The 17537-nt window shown below is 38.1% G+C and overlaps 1 protein-coding gene and 1 long non-coding RNA gene across 15 annotated transcripts in view; one reads left to right on the top strand and one right to left on the bottom strand.

Moving 5' to 3' along the window:
- Window positions 1-17537, bottom strand: part of LOC127433534 (neurobeachin-like) — a 168147-nt gene that overhangs the window by 36206 nt on the left and 114404 nt on the right. For all 13 annotated transcript variants that reach the window (XM_051685528.1, XM_051685529.1, XM_051685531.1 and 10 more), the window contains exons 13-22: window positions 14084-14252; window positions 10617-10696; window positions 8433-8495; window positions 7908-8005; window positions 7170-7262; window positions 5427-5535; window positions 4863-4944; window positions 4613-4736; window positions 2064-2256; window positions 285-1304 (exon numbers count right to left, since the gene is read on the bottom strand). In XM_051685528.1, coding sequence (XP_051541488.1) covers window positions 285-1304; window positions 2064-2256; window positions 4613-4736; window positions 4863-4944; window positions 5427-5535; window positions 7170-7262; window positions 7908-8005; window positions 8433-8495; window positions 10617-10696; window positions 14084-14252 — 2031 coding nt within the window. The remainder of the gene's footprint in view (window positions 1-284; window positions 1305-2063; window positions 2257-4612; window positions 4737-4862; window positions 4945-5426; window positions 5536-7169; window positions 7263-7907; window positions 8006-8432; window positions 8496-10616; window positions 10697-14083; window positions 14253-17537) is intronic.
- LOC127433537 (uncharacterized) lies at window positions 4817-17399 on the top strand. Of its 2 annotated transcripts, none has more exons than XR_007895900.1 (4): window positions 4817-4955; window positions 14068-14228; window positions 16160-16251; window positions 16980-17399. It is a non-coding gene; the product is annotated as an uncharacterized LOC127433537 (long non-coding RNA). The 2 variants fall into 2 exon arrangements; XR_007895899.1 differs by having other exon boundaries at window positions 16160-16289.

Below are 17537 nucleotides of genomic sequence, written 5' to 3'. Positions count from 1 at the left end.
TTCCGTGCATACTGTGCTCATGATGAAATTTGCGTCTCGCGCACTGTGAGCCAGACGTACCGGCATGTGGAAAACAGAAGTATACTTTGTTTATACAAATCTCCATTTGTTTTCCATAGAGGAAAGAAAGTCTTACGGGTTTGAAACATCTAAAAGTGAGTAAATGATGACAGAATTTTCATTTTTGTGTGAACTATCCCTTTAATATTTAAAGAGCTATCATTTGTGGACATAATGATATGCAAAATTGATAAATCAAATCAAAGAGAATAAATGAGTTGCACCTGTGTGGTAGCTGTTGTCTGAATTTTCTTCATCTCTTTGTCCTTTCCATCATCAGACCTCTCCGTGTCTGAAGTAGTACTGGCGGCATCCACTCCACTCTTCCCTGGCCGGGTGTCCCCTAACTCTTGCTCCAAGCACTCTGCTGTCCTGGCTGCAGCCTGGGCCTCAGCCTCAGCCAATGTGCTGATGTCTGCCAGGGAGCTCTGTAGCTTAAACCCATCATCCTCTGGGAGGCCTCTTGGGGTCTGTACCAAGTCTGAACCACAAGAGGTCATGTGGGCCAAAAGGCTAAGGTCGTCACTAGCGCTCGAGATGTGTGGAGTGGTCAGACATGGGGGTTGTTCCGGGCTGGGCAGCACTAGGGGCTCCGTTGTTGCCAATGAGGGTAGCAGCTTCTCATCCACCTTGGGGAACAAGAAGCCATTGTTGCTGGGAACGCTATCCTTCTCATCTGCAAGTGTGATCAGAGGGCCTAGATTCCCATCATCTTCAGTAAGACCTATGACACTTTCTTCATCCTTGGGGACGAGGCTCCCGTTGAGCTTGTGAACTGCTGCACAGTAGGCGCTGTCTAAAAGGGAGTCGACCTCCACCAGGGGTCCGTTCTCCATGCCGCCTCCTCCTCCTCCCAGAACCTCCGGGGACAGATCCAGATCGTCCAACTTGACCTCAGTAGCCTCAACCTTCTCCGCTTTGATATCCACAAGCAAGTCGTGGACTTCCACCCGAACCCCTGCTGCTGACCTCTCGACTTCTCCTTCAGGGACTTTGGCCTCGGCCAGCAGGATTCGGGAGTCTGCATTCTCTCCGTAGTCCACCTCGCTCTCTGGCGTTTGAGTCTGAGATGTGTCGTCAATCTCGCGGATCTCCAGGTTTCCGTTGACAGTGGCAGGTTGGGCGGATAGGCCGGAGATGGTGCTGACGGAACCTTTCTTTCCTTTCTTTATGTTCTCCTCTTCCTGTCGTTGGTATTCCTCGTACATCTTTGCGAGGTACTCCTTGTGTGCCTCGTAGGTCACCTTAAGAGGTCAAAGTCATGTTTTGAGACATTTAGTCTACAGTGAGCTCCAAAAGTCTGAGACCACAAGTGAACCACTTGTATGATAATTTATATATATATTTAGCATAACGATTTGCGTAAAAAAATGAATTGAAAAATTAACATAAATTTCTGAATTTCTTGGTATTTGGTATGCCCCTCTATTGCTTTAGGGTTTAGCTGGCATGTACAAGTTGTGTAAAACCTGATGATCCATGTTCTCCCAGCATGATTTGAGAACATTGCAAAGAGCATATTGTGTGCTTCAATGGAAGTACAGAAATCAGATATTTTGTATAAAGTGGTTAAGATGGTCAATGTTACTTGGTTACCTTTGATTAATGACCAAGAAATAATGCAGAATCTTAAATATTTCATTTTAATTTTTACACCATAACAACTCCCTGTTTTTAAAAAAAATTCTTAAAACTTTATTTCTGGGTTTAAATAGGATTTTGAATCACATATTTTCAATAAGGTTTTAAATACCCCACTGTACTTTGATAGCATAGCATATTTTTTTACCTTTTCATATATGCCATTAGACGGATTCTATTCTATTATTAATATACTTTACTCAAGATCCGTGTTGAATTAAAATTAGATGCTATTACTGCGAACACTGCCACCTTTCACTTATACTTAGAAATAAGAAGTGTATTAAAACCATTAAAACTGACATTAGGAAACAAAATATACCAAGTAAAGGGCTAAGAGCAGCATATTGACTTGCACTAACCTTGGAGTGGGCGATGGAGAGAGTGTCTACCCACACGCGCCAGCCTCCCCACTCATACTTAATGGCGTGGTACAGCAGGATGCGGAAAATGTTGTAGACCATTTCGGTGATCTTCTGCTCCTCCTGGTTCTTTGGGTTAATGTAGCCCAGAGAGAACATCCAGTCCTGCCACACTGAACACTGCAGCAGACACCTACACATATTACGACACAATGGTGTCATTTTGGATGGAATAACCCAATTATTCACTCAAGGAATTTGTTAATTGAGGCTAAGCCTCAATTGGAACATACTGCTTAATGCATACTGAGCATGAGGTATACACTAATTACAGCCTAATATTAAATAAAAAAAAAAAAATAGAATGTAAAACAGTATGCATTATGACAAAATAGAATTTCAAACAGAAGTACGCTACAGTACATTGTTGACACATGCACTCAGTTAATTATGCAAGGGCCATTGCTTGAATTTATCGGGCTTGGGACAAAATTATAAGGGTGGGCAGCCCCATAGATTCAGCAGTGGGCCCGGGGTAACATTTCAGGTTGTGTGCCCACTGACGATGGCCTTGATTCCGCAAGTGGCATCCACTTATCTTGGAAATAAAGTTATTTATCATTTTTTGAATCCAATCTTGTCTTTAATCTAGACAGTCCAGTCTCATGAAAAAAATATTACAAATTGTGGTGGATTTTTATTCCGTTTCATTTTACAATGGAAATGGAAGGTCAAGTTGGGTGCATGGTATTGTGGCATACAATACCCGGCACACTGGGTATACTGCAAATTTTGGCTAAAGTAGTTGTTGTTTTTGGCTGATGTTTGTGGCTTATTTAATGCTTAATGATTGTCCAGTGTCTCAAGTTAAAACCTACATGTGGAATATTCATACAGTAGATGTCTTTTTAGGTTGTTATTACATACATTTGTGATCAGAACTAAATCAAAGCCTAAGCTTTTGAGAATCTTCTTGTTAGCATATGCTAAACACATCAGAGCCACATAAAAACAAACAAGGTACACAAAACGTTAAGAAGGCAACTGTTTATGATTGCTGGAAATACTCATCCAATCATGTCAGCTCTCTTTCAAGATTCCAAACACGTCTGCTCACTTCAGAATGCCGGGCTTGTTATGGAATACAGAAATAAGCAGTCCCACTTCACCACTGCTAAAATGTGCCTTGTGATTTTGGTATGCAGTTGTAACCATGGCAGCAGCTGACGGAGTGGGCCCCGGTGCATGGTGAGCATTGGGCTTGTTTAGGTTACACAAATGCGCAGAATGCTAACTATAGCTTGCTAATGAGCAAACTATGCTAATCTGAGTCAAGCAGGAGACAGGTTTAGGTTTAGCCTCCACAGGAGCCCATAAAACAGTTAAGAATGTGGATAGAATGCCATTTCATCTCTTTATTCTTCAATGCATTAATTATAACACTAATTTATTTAATAGGACAGAATGTCTTTCCAGCTGAGAGGGAGATGCAAAATGCTTCTGATGTTTGCATACAGCTGTGTGTGTGTAAAAATATTTTTAATGTCTCCATATGTTTGGATTCTTTGTGTGAGTGCTTGTATGCAAGAGAGAATATTTATAAGTTTGCTTGTGAAAATGTATGTGTCTGAATGTCTATAATTATTTGGGTTTGTTTGTGTGCGAGGGTGTACGTACTTCGCTATAGTGTGGAGGTAAATTTGTCCCCAATAATAGGAGCTAAATCTGGCAAAAACTTACATTTGGCAAAATCCTTATTTGGAAAAAAAGTTAATATATAAAGTAAATACAGCTGTTTTGTAATTCTAAATGAGCAAAACATTTTCTTTTAGGGGTAGGGTTAGGTACTCTTTACTGTATTTATAATTAGATTTATATAAAAACAATATAAGTTTTTGGTATAGACACTGTAGCTGAATATGTTTGGGTTTTTTGTTAATGTTAATGTTTTGATGTGAAAATGATATATACAGGTAGTATGCAGATAATCATGCAGATACGGGTCAGGAGCTTCAGTTTATGTTCACATCAACCATCAGAATGGGTAAAAAATAAATAAAAAAATTGATCTCAGTGATTTCGACTGTGGCATGATTGTTGGTGCCTGATGGGCTGGTTTAAGTATTTCAGTAACTGCTGATCTTCTGGGATTTTCACGTACAACTTAAACTCTGGAGACTGTAGTGTGTGAAATTCCCAGGAGATCAGCAGTTACAAAAATACTTAAACCAGCTCATCTGGCACCAACAATCATGCCACAGTTGAGATCAAATTTTTTTTCCCCATTCTGATGGTTGATGTGAACATTAACTGAAGCTCCTGACCCATATCTGCATGATTTTATGCACTGCACTGCTGCCACACATTTGGCTGATTACATAATCGCATGAATAAGCAGGTGTAAAAGTGTTTCTAATGAAGTGGTCGGTGAGTGTAAATACACACAAATACACACATACTGTATATAAATATATACATATACATGACGTGTTAGTGTGTATGTCTATATATATTTGTGCATTGCGTGTGTGTTTGTTTAAACAGCATACCGTCTGTTCTCTCTGCTGTTGCTAAAGAGTTTGATCATGTCGGACAGGAAGAGGCGTCGCACCTCCATGAGCTCAGCGCTGGGGGAGGAGCTTTTCAGCAGTGTGGCCACGACCTTCAGAATCACTGAGAGAAAAAATAAGCAAAGAGAAAGGGGACGAAAGAGAAAGGATGTACAGAGAATGATCATTGAATCTAATAACGCTAATGACTATGGGTAACACAGCTGGAAATGTATCCACGGACACTTACTAGGGTTCTGGATCTTCACTGTAGAATCGGGTTCTGGGTGAGGCTTGTGCACCACCTGAGTGCAAACCTGTTCTGTTAAGATCTACAGAAACAGTAGGCAAAAATCACTTCGATTAGGCCCATTGCTTCATTGAAATTTCTGACATTATTTTTTTGACATTTTTTATGCTATTTTGTACTTTATGCAGCCTGTAGTAACTGTTACTAGGTGGAGGAATTTAAATCGACTGACAGCCCTATTACAATTATAAAAATGTATTGAACAGAGGAGTGAGTTACAATTATTTTCCATGGTTAAGGGGGTTTTAGGCACTCCGCCTTGTGTTGTGCCCTAACACACCTCTTTCCATGGTAAAATCACTGAAATGCATGACCACTTGTGGTGTATTGCTTTTATAACTGTGGCAAGAATTATGTATCAAAAGAAGCATTACAATGTTTATTATAAGGCATTATTCATGCATTTTAATGTATTAAGAATCATTTTATAATGCATTATCTATACAGGCTTCACGGAAACTGTTTCTAAAAATACTCCAGAATGCAGACAGGTGTATATTGTACCTCATAAAGTGTGTTGTAGGTGGTGATGGTCACAGTGCTGGTGTGCATCATTAGTCGCTCTCCAAGCAGTGTAAAGAGACTGTGGGTGTGCATGATCTCCACCTTCCTCCTTCACACACACACACACACACACACAGGGGGAAATGAGATTAGAGGCACATGTCATGTTGTTTGCAGTGACTTTGGCGAGGTGAAGGCAGGTATAAACTCACTCACAGGTTCAATTTTACCCCAAAGTCTTCCAAAGCATTAAGAACAATGAGGAGATGCATGCTACTGGCAGACTGACGTGATTAGAACTGACACTGCACTCCTCAAGGGCACACACCCCCTTATCATATACACACACACACACACACAGCTGTCAGTGGCCCTCTTACAGCCGCTCAAAGACAACAGCATTTCCGGGGATGTGACAGCACAAAGACAGCCAATCAAATACGCACATTTAATTCACCTTTCAGACACACACGCACAGAAGCAGAAAACATATACAACACAGGTTCATACAGGGTGAGCTGTAGAGTTTTTAAACTAATATCGCATGTCCAATTAATTTCAAAATAAATCATGAATCACAGATTCTTTTATGTAAACAGGCTGAGGCACACATTCAACAATGCCTTAAAACTTGTAACACTGCATTTCATTAAAACAGGGTATCCAAATATAGGTTATATACATCATATTAAAACTGGTAAAAATGTACCAATATATAAAAAAATATGAATAAGAGTTCGACTGATATTGGACTTTGCTGATAAGATAATATTTTGATGAAATAAAGGCATTAAAAGATTAGTCTGCCTATTAAAAATTGTAATGCTTAGTTTCTTAAATGTGTGATCTGTGAAAATGACTATAAAATGACTTTAAATGACTTACGAATATAGCTTTTAAAATCAATTTATTGAATGTGTTAAAAACATTTCTCAGTCTTTCCTTCCTGTGACAAGGCAGGCCAGACAGAGGTTAGACTATTGTGCAACCAAACTGCCACTAATAACCAAAGAAAAAAAGGGGCATAAGCAGGACTTTTAACAATAAACAAGCCCCAAAATACACCAGGGACACTTATTTTGAAATGTCTGTGCTTCACTGCTTCCAGCTGCAGTGCTATGTTTATTCATTCAAATTGTAGCCTTTTAAAGTTTCATAATCACATTAGGGCCAAATCGTGATTCTTTAGGCCACTCGATGATCATGCGCTACACGGACGGATTTAGCCGTTGCGCACCCTCTCTACGTTTACATCAGCGTCTCCCGCAGAACGCATTTACATACGCCCTCCCGAAAACATTGACAGGACATTACCGGGAGTTTGGGGCCCCCCTGCTGCCGCGGGCCCCCGGGTAAGCCCGTCCATTAATGCAGACCTGCACCCATGTAGTCACGTGCTCTGTAAGTGGACGTGTCTAACAAAACTAAAACTCCCTAATCATTTGTAATAACAAAAGAATTAAAATGAATAATAAGTAATAATTATAAAAAAAATTATATTATAATTTTTCTGTTGCAAGACTGTAACTGCACCTTTAAATTGTTTACATTTTATTTCTTGGACTTTTTGCCACAGTGGACAGGAAATAATAGGAGATAAGGGGGGAAATGGGAAATGACGCAAGCTGGACTCTAAACGTGCTCTCTTCCCCTTTTGAAAGGTTTATTTGCCTACTTAAGTCTATGCAATTAGAAACACATCAAATACAGCTTCATATGTTCTGAATGATCACACAAACTCACTTGTGTCCCAGATGTTTCAGAAAGTAGCCAAGAACTTTAAGTGCCTGGACTCGAATACTCTCGCTTTTGGAGGCCAGCAGCTTATAGATGACCCTGAAAAGGAAATGAAACAGTACTTAAGATGAGTTAAGATGAGAACCTGTTCAGAGCAGGGTTGGGCATGCCTTTTTCCATCATAGTCCATAAGCTGAAAGTTAATGTATTAAATATATTTAATTATATATTAAATACGCATTTCTGAAGGTGGCATTCCAAACAATGATTTTTAATAACAAATAATATTTCAAGAAAAACCCCATACAGCATGATAAAATGTTTATATATAAGTCATACAGAAAAACAAAATACATTATTAAAAACGACACCTAAAGAGGTATACATTTCTTTGAATATCATTCCATTTTAACTGATTCCTTAAATTCAAATTTACCTTAACATTCAAGAACTGAATTGAAATTTCAAAGGCATTCAATTTAATTCTGAATGGCGCACCACCTTGGTTAAGAGGCACAGATATCATTTAAGGGACTACGAGAACATTTAAATAGGAAATATCATTGTGTATTATAATATCATAAAGATGCCCTGAGGGCATGTATTCAAACAAGCGCTCAGGTCTCTTGCAATGGGTTGTGAGGCATGAGAAAATCTGATTGAAGCAGCCCTGACAGTCCAAATCTATTTCAGTTACGTAACCGGACCACGCAAGAGCTGCGCCGTTTGTCCCCGAGGGCTCACCGTATTCCGTTCCTCTGGTCGAAGGCAGGGATCATAGAGGCGGGGTGCTCAGACATGAGCGCAACCAAGAGCTGAAGCACGTCATGGATGTTTTCATCCTATAGGAGAGAGAAAATGACCAAACAGATATTGGACCACATCAGAAACGACTCTTATAGTGTTATTATGATCCAGCAGGTACCCCCTAAATGTCTAGGTGTTATACAGTATAATGCATTTAACTAGCGTTCTTCAGGATTCATTTGATGTTCTCAAACAAACAGTGGCACAGATGGTGCATTACTGCAATTTCATGCATCTCAATCAAAGTATTAATGCATCTTTCAAGATAACACTAGAGCCTTCATGATGGACTCAAAGACTTCTGGACTTCTGACACCTCAGGTAAACATTTTAGTCAGCCAAAAACCCCAGTACAGATTAAAGCAGCTTGTTTTTCATAAAGAACATAAAGAAGGCTTGTTTAATAAAGGAAGAAGAAAATGAGTCCACAGGACCTTTGGCCTGCGTATTGATCAGATTTACCTCATGCATGGTTAACAGGTAGTTTAATGTGCTCTGAAGCTCGTCTTCCTTCACTCCTCGGTCCTGGAAAACATAAAAATCACCCATAAGCTCAGACACAAAAAAAGTCATATTTGCAAAAAATAAATTTCTTCCTACAACAACGATAATAAAATGCACAAATTGAATTTTTCACAGAAATGTCAGTCAAGTTTCTGTATGAAGTGGAAAACATTTAATATTGCAGTTAGCTGCTTTACATTGTGCTGATGAGAGAGCCTGATTGCTTTATTGAATTAGGGTCTCTCTCACAGGTTTCTTATAACACTAATAGCTGCACAAGAGCGAGACAATTTTAAAAGAGGGCAGAAAATAATAGAACAAAAATAAAAAGGCTGCAGCTAAATGAATGAAATGAGCTTCTTGGCAACATCATCATGCTTCTCAAAACATGACAACAGCCTAGAGTTAAAATAACACACAGTCCATATAACACACACACACACACACACACACACACACACTTATGCAACTCACTCTGTGTATTGCCTTTTCTAATGTTTTAAACAAAACAAATGCAAATAATCAAATACATTTCTGCAAATTTCAAGGAAAAATTAGGATAAATTGTGTTATTTTAACAAAGCAGACGTTTATTTTGACTGCCACTGCTTTGGAAACGTAAAAATTTTATTCAGATGGCCCAATTCATCGCAATAACATGCCAAATAAAATCAACTGTGAAAAACATGTTGATGCAAATAACAAGGCAAAGTAGCAATGAAATGTAATATGTTGTTACACGTGTATGTAAAATGTTGACATAGGTGTTATTATGAGTTTTTTAAGTGTTATTAAAATGTCTAATTACAAAATATGCATTGAGGATGCGATTTATTCTCAAGCCACACATTCTAAGACCAAGTCAGTACTACTCCAATACTTACTGTCAAATACATAAATTGTACAAGGAAAATACACAATATCCTATGGCGGTTATAATTTAAGGGGTAGTTAACCCCAAATAAGATCTCATCATTTACTCACCCTCATGCCATTCCAGATGTGTTTGACTTTCTTTCTTCTGCTGAACACAAAGATATTTAGAAGAATATCTCAGCACTGTAGGTCCATACAATACAAGCGAATGGTGACCAGACCTTTGAAGCTCCAAAAGTCACAATAAGGTCTCATAAAAGTAATTTTATTACTTTTATACGGTATTGTGTCGTCGACGTTCTCGGGAGGGCGTATGCAAACGTGCTCTGTGGGTGATGCTGATGTAAACATAGATAGGGTGCGCAATGGCTAAACCCGTCCGTGTAGTGCATGATCATCGAGTGACCCTCATCGAGTGGTAAAAAAGGATCAATATTTAAGTCAGTTTTTACTATAAATCTTCACTTTCACATTCTTTCACATTTTGAAAGTGAAAGTGAAAGTGGAGATTTATAGTAAAAAAGGACTTAATTATTTATCTGTTTCTCACCCACACTTATCATATCGTGCCAGAAGACATGGATTTAACCACTTGAGTCTTAAGGATTACTTTTATGCTGCCTTTCTCTGGTCACCATTCACTTGCATTGTATGGACCAACAGAGCTGAGATATTCTTCTAAAAATCTTCGTTTGTGTTCTGCTGAAGAAAGTCACACACATCTTGGGTGGCATGAGGATGAGTAAATGATGAGAACATTTTCATTTGTGGGTGAACTATCCCTTTAATGTTTTCAGATCAAACACAAAGATTAACTATCAGTCCCCAGTCAAATTCCTCTGGCTACTACTCTAATTAGTTAGATTTCTTTAATAAAGGAATGTTAATGGTTTAATACAAGTTAAGCTTTATTAAAAGAATATATGCTATTATGTCATTTAACACAGAAAATCCATTTGACTAGCCTCTCGTTGCTGTTTTAAAAAAAAAATTACAATATTGAAGTTATATCCAATTTTATTCACCTAGAACCGTTTTAACAAAAATACAAGCTTCACAATTCTTTTTTTTTAGTCAAAATTATTTTCTGTGGTAATCGACATTATGCCCCAAAGTTTATCTATAGAGATGAACTTGTACTAAATCCAAACCCAGTTTCATTAAAGAATAAATTCAACATACCAAAATACAGTAAATACAATGTTAAATTAAAGAAAAAATTAAAAGGTAAAGCAATGTGTATAATAGGACTTTGTATCATCTCACCTTGAGAATCAGTTGTTTAAGGAAGAGAAGCATAAATGCCCGCAGGGATATAATCTCCTTCTGAGAGGGCCGTGGACCATCTGTAAGCAAAACCTAGGTATGGTTCACCATTTAACCAAATATGAACAAAATACTTCGTACAACATTGATTTGTAATTCTACTTTTATGCTAATGTTGAAATTAAATGTTTAGCTTAAATTCTAAATAAAAAAGGTTATAAAATATTAGAGGTAGGGGAAAAATGTACATTTCAAAGCATCAAAAATTAATATTTTTAAATATATTTTTCACATTCATATGATTCGTAAGAAGACGAAAACATACTATGTCATTAGGTCAACAAACACTAATGCAAACTTAGAACAAGCGATCACTGTGTCTGTAAACGTTCTCTTTTAAATGTAATGATAAACACGCTTGATCGACATATGCTATTCCCTCACGTTTTTTTCCTAGTACTCTGACATGCCTTCAGTCTATACTACCTCTATGGCTGTACGGTGAAGTAAAGCCGGAAGTTCAGCACTTGCAAAACCATGCACAGAAGTCCAGTGATGAACAAATGAGTAAGAGTTTAAAATATCTCGCAGAATTTCAGTACACTAACAATAAAGAATTGCAATATTATCATATGACGACATTGATATTGATAAAATACGATATCGCCAGGTCTCTTTTAGATTCCCACCAGCATAAAATATGTGCTTCTTTTTTAAGTGTTCACAAAACTGACAGCTGAATATCACAAAGCTTTCTATTAGTGCGTCTCAGATATTAATGAACAAACTATAACCTGAATTTTTCTGGTACAAGGGAAATCCGCAGCTAAAAGCTGCAGGTTTCTTAAGATACCTTTGAACAAAATTCACAACAGTGACACACAACACAAGAAAACAAAAAGAGCACTTAAGATGCAGCTTAGGGAATACAAGCCCCTGAACAACACACAAACCCCATTTCCAAACCACACAAGCACCTATTTTTATATCTCTCACTCCATCTCCCTTTTACAGTCTCACAATATCTTTCTCAAATACACACACACACCCCTCATCTTTTATTAAACACACAGCACACAGACGTTACAAAGCTGCCATGAAAAATTCACATCTATTTCTGTGAAAGGCAAAAGTGTAACAGAAAAGTGCATGTGATGTAGTGAAGCAGGTCAACGTTTTCCTCATCTCATTACATGTTCATCCCCACATTAAGCTGCTAACTGCTAAATCCTTCAATATCAGCCTCTTTGCAAAGCCTGCATTATATTGTGAAAGAATCACAAAACAATCAATTCTGAACTTTTAATATTGGACTAAAATGATCAGGGATCTTGTGAAATAAAACTTAAGAAGCTCCCTTCTTGGGGCCTGGGTAGCTCAGCGAGTATTGACGCTGACTACCACCCCTGGAGCCGCGAGTTCGAATCCAGTGCTGAGTGACTCCAGCCAGGTCTCCAAAGCAACCAAATTGGCCCGGTTGCTAGGGAGGGTAGAGCCACATGGGGTAACCTCCTCATGGTCGCTATAATGTGGTTCTCACTCTCGGTGGGGCGCGTGGCGAGTTGTGCGTGGATGCCGCGGAGAGTAGCGTGAAGCCTCCACACGCACTACGTCTCCACGGTAACACGCTCAACAAGCTACGTGATAAGATGCGTGGATTGACGGTCTCAGACGCGGAGGCAGGAATAATAGTGACGGAACAACTGACATATTTTGCATGTGACATTTGGAACACCCAGAAGAAAGAATAAAGACTTGAAGAGAAACCCTAGCGAGAGAGAGAGAACTATAGCAAAAGTATGAGAAAGCGAAAAAAAGAGAAAGAGACTGAAAAATGAGAAACGCAGAGCGAATTGAAAACACACAGAGGCAAGGAAAAGTGAGACAGCTAGAGAAAATAATCTTGAGAGAAAACACAATATAGAATGGAAAACGGATAAAGAAAGCAGTAAAGAGTATGCCAGCTGAACATATCTCTCAAAGGCTTTGTATTTAAGATAATATTACCCCTTTCTTTCTCGCTTCATTCAGGCACCGAGACAAAAGTCTAAGACACAAAGCGCATTGGATACCAAAATAGACAGCGACAGAGGATAAAATGGAGTGGGCAGTGTTTCAAGGTTCCTTCATGCTTAATACTGTTTGCCGTCTGCTTGTAGACACAAGCTCCACCCTCTGTCACAACACACCGTCTACTGAGTGCAAACTCAACAGCCGGAGAGATTCTAAACTGCAAAGCTATTCCCAAAATCATTTCACTTTCACTGAGGTGTTGTGCCGTTTTCTTTGTTTCGTTTTATCCTATCCATCTAACAAGCCAATGACTCCAACCACAACTACAACACAAGGCACTTTCAATGTGAAAACATAATACAGAATATTTAATTTAATTAGTTTTTTAATTAATATGATTTTGTCCTAACTATTCATGACAATCAACCATGTCACATTAGAGATAGACCGATATATTTATTTTTACCGATTAATCAGTGCAGATAGTTGCTTTTTGGAACTATCGGTTATCGGCAAAAATCTATGCCGATAGTTTATTTATTATACCTCATTTTTATAGTCCTCATCATTAAACCTCATCTGGTGAAATATTAACTAATTAACTAATTAGCCGCAGTTATTTGTGATTAATAACGATTATTTATGGTACATAATACATTACATTAAAATTAAATCATAAATATATTTACTTAATACTTTGGTCACAAAGAACTTGCCATTTCCCAGTCCTAATATATATATTGTATATACATACAAAACTCTTCATCTGGTGAATATATAGACTAAAAAAACCTTAATTTGTTAAATACTTACATTTAGAGCATTGTAACAGACTCAATTCTAAGCTGTTTCAAAATAAAAGTCCCCAGTTTTTTTTCAGGCTTGTATGTAGATAGAAGTCCTGTGTTATGCACCACATCTTAATTTTTCTGGTTATTATTATCATTTTGGATGAACAATAAATTGCTTTTGGGATTTTATTCATTATTCACTTGTAGCCTCAATGTCTGTGCCCATCATGGTAAGGAAAGACTAAGAAATTTGTTATCATTCTATACATTGATTTTAAAAAACTATCGGCCGATTAATCGGTTGTCAGCCTTTTCCACCACATTAATAAATGGTATCAGCAAAATCCACTTTCGGTCGACCTCTATCACACATCAAGACATTTCGCTAAAAAAAATGTTTTTGGACACATTACAATGGGAAGTCCCACCAGTTGTAAAATGTAATTTGGTCTAAATTGCCAATTGACAAATTCTGATTGGGTGTACTTCTGTCACTTCAAGCAGAATTTAACTTTCAGTGGGGACAGAAAAATCAAGCAACTGACACTCAAAACCTGAATTGTCACAGCTAGTTAGGAAAAGGTGCAAGACTGTGTGGTGGTAAACTCTGCAAGGTAAATATTTGATGTGTTGTTTGTATTGTAAAGCAGGTGCAGTACTCACCCAGGCCTTTAGGGGTAATACCGCTACTCTCTAGTGGATTGCTGGCCCAGTAGTAGTATTTGAGAGTGTGCATGAGCTGCAGGACTGTGCCCACTCTACGAATGGTGCTGTAGATGGTGGCAGTGCCAATGAATTCAGCCGACAGGTAGGTGTACAGGGACAGTTGAACCTGAAATATAGAAAAAGCAAAAACAAAACAAAAAACAACAGAAACATTATTTATAGTGGGCTACTAGAATTAGAAGCCATTTGCGAAGCAACAGTAAACTTTTAGCTATCACCCTTCAGCAAGGGATTAAGTGTCTTTCTCAAGTGGGGTTTGAACCCAAAACCTTTGTCACTAGGGATGTGCAAATTACAACTATATTTCCAAAATCAACTAGCTGGTGGGTCATCTGAATGACTAGTCAACAAATCTCCCTTAAAGGAATAACCTGGGTTCAATACAAGTTAAGCTCAATTGACAGAATTTGTGGTATAATATTGATTACCACAAATTTTACTTCCAAACTTAACCCAATTTGGGTTCCAGTGAGGCTCTTACAATGGACGTGAATGGGACCAATCTGTAAACGTTAAAATACTCAGTTTTAAAAGCTTATCCACAAGATATGCTTGTTAACATGATTTTAGTGTGATAAAATAAAATTTCTGTGTAAAGTTACAGCCAATTTTACAACTTTATTGCCATGACGATGTAATGTAAACAAACCCTAAAACCCTAAAACAACAGTAAAATTTTTTATATTTAAACAACTTTACAGCTCAAATAATACATGAGTTTTAACAGAATTAATGTACGTGCTTTTATAAAATATAAGCTTCACATTCTGCCTTTAAGCCCTTCAAAAATTGTCCCCATTCACTTCCGTTGTAACTAACCTTGATTTTTGCTTTTTTTTAAAGGAGGGACGAGTTGAAAATATTTTTTGTGGTAATCAGCATTATGCTACAAATGCTGTCGATTGAGCTTGTATTTAACCCGGAATATTCCTTTAAGGTAGCCCTGTATAGTTAGGCTAGTTTTAGGCTGGTTTCATGACCCCAATCGGACACATTTCTTAGGGGGTATTTACATACACGTTATTGCGTTCAAAAACATCTAGACAAAGAACAAGGGAATGAAACAGTATGCAGGGATCTCGAGGCATGTTTTTAAAAGTTGAGTCTTGACGCAAATGGCAACATTCATTTGTGTACATGGATTATTTAGTATTAAAAGAGGTTCTGTTAAAGCTGTCCCAGTGGGACTCACACACACACGCTCGCATACACACACATATTCACAGCCATTTCTTACACTGATCAACTTGGACATGCTAATTAGGCTCAGGCTTAATGAGGCTGCTGTGGAAACCAAGTTTTATCAGTGTATTTAATCTCATGTTGACCCTGCCTGCTCATTTAGGTCAATATCACAGGGACTTTTTGCCTCCTAACCAAATTACAGCTTCAGATGCAAGCAGGTCAGAGATAAAGCTGGCAAATGAAGACCTCTTCCATGTAAAGAGTTGAATGAATAATTTAATACATTAAGCTACATAGTTGCTATCGTATTGGAGTGTATGTGAGTATATCGGGGAAGGGGTCGCACAGACAAGTCAGATAGCCATTGATCACTTGACTTCAGTTGCACTTGTTCTGTTCATGGTGACAGCAGGCCCAAGTTTAGCTGTGTATGTTTTAAATTATGCAAATGTGCAAATAAATTGAACCTAGTGTGCTTTGATTAAATAAATCGCAATGCTGCTGACTTCTGAGATTGAGTTAATTCGGAGTGTTACACAAGCCAAAATTCTTGCCAACTTCTCAAAGACCTTTAAAAAATATAACATAAAACAAAAATAGTTGAGTAAGATTTGGTAAGATTTAAGTTTTATTTAAGGATTTTATATAAACATTTAGAGAACATCCTCCTTCATATTATGGTAGTGCACTGAAAGTGTGAAATCTGCCTCATATGGAAAAACTTGATCTATACCTTATCTTATTTCTCTCTCGACCTATTTCTCTCCTTTTCCTCTCTCTTTCTCTTATCTTCCCTCTGGATGTTTATCCTTTCTCTCCATAATAAAGGGCTAAAGTTGCTGAGGGTGACTCGTTTTTCTGCACGGACTGGTGAGGGAACAAAAACGGACGTCCGTTTCTCCCGCAGTCATGTTTCTCAGGTCATTATCCAATCATTGAGACTTGAGCTTTTGCAGAGGTACTTTTTTTCTAAATTAGTGCCTCAAGTGCCTTTGTGTGAAACATTACACACATACATACTTCACACCCCATTAACTTCATAGATAAAAATATCTAGGCATGTACACTTTGGACAAACATCAAGTACACACATTTTACACGCATAATAATTGTACTGCTTGGGCTGAATCTGCATTAACATTACCTTTACAAAAAGTACAATGGTGGTACCATGGTACAGGGATGGTATCAGATGGTAATACTATGGTATTTCAATATTATGCACTAGATATAATGGTACTGATAGATTACCATATTCATGTACTATGTTATGTACCATATCATATCCAACATATTGACAAAACTGCATTGCATACACAAAGAAATTCATTTTAAAAGGGGAATGGGATCAGGAGATGCTGCAGTCTGGATTCAAACCTGCATTTCCCACATTAGCTCAAAGGCTCAACATATCCGTAGCACATACACCAACCACTAAGCCGAATAGATTTCTTACAGCAACCGAATGCTTATCTGATGTACACCTTCAGATGCAAGATATTGTTTCCCAATTGTATCACCCAGAACACCCTACGGTGCTACCAAGGTACATCATGGTAGCACCATTGTACTTTTTAGTGTTGTGACAACAAAAAATAAATGACAAATGTATTCCTTGGAATTTTGACACTTTTATTGTTTTATTTAGTGAGGTTACATACTCCTCAAGCCCCGTACACACATGCAGCGACTTCCAGCGACAAAGCGACCTCATCTCATTCACTGTCAATGAGAGCTGGCTACTTCCGGTGACACGAGCGACAACAAACCTCTGGCAACTAGATGTGGCCGTGGCGAGCGACACAACAAAGTTGAAAAAAGTTTAACTTTATGCAAACGTTGAGCGACTATCGGGGGCGACAACCAATAGGAGTGAAGACGGTGTTGGTGGACCTCATATCATCCATCTCCTTTGAGATAATGGAGTCGAGTGCAGGCAAGACAGAGAAGTTTCTGTGAGCGATTTCACTGTTCTATGTGATTCGTCTGTAACCACATACATGGATATAATAAAAAATGATGCGTGGAAAAGAAACAGTCAGCAGTCTGAGTGAGTTTGATTCGTACATTGATAGATTGTTCATCTTCTTAATGTTATGATGGATTGAGGACTGCTGCAGGTTATATAAAAAAACACTCACCTTCAGAATGTGCATTATTATGGACAAAAAAACGGATTCCTTGTCAAATTAGAATGAAATCATAG

Source organism: Myxocyprinus asiaticus, chromosome 43 (genome assembly GCF_019703515.2).
Source record: "Myxocyprinus asiaticus isolate MX2 ecotype Aquarium Trade chromosome 43, UBuf_Myxa_2, whole genome shotgun sequence".
Classification (NCBI taxonomy): Eukaryota; Metazoa; Chordata; class Actinopteri; order Cypriniformes; family Catostomidae; genus Myxocyprinus; species Myxocyprinus asiaticus.
The sequence above is the reverse complement of the archived record's forward strand: the minus strand, read 5'-3'. Positions and strand labels throughout refer to the sequence as shown.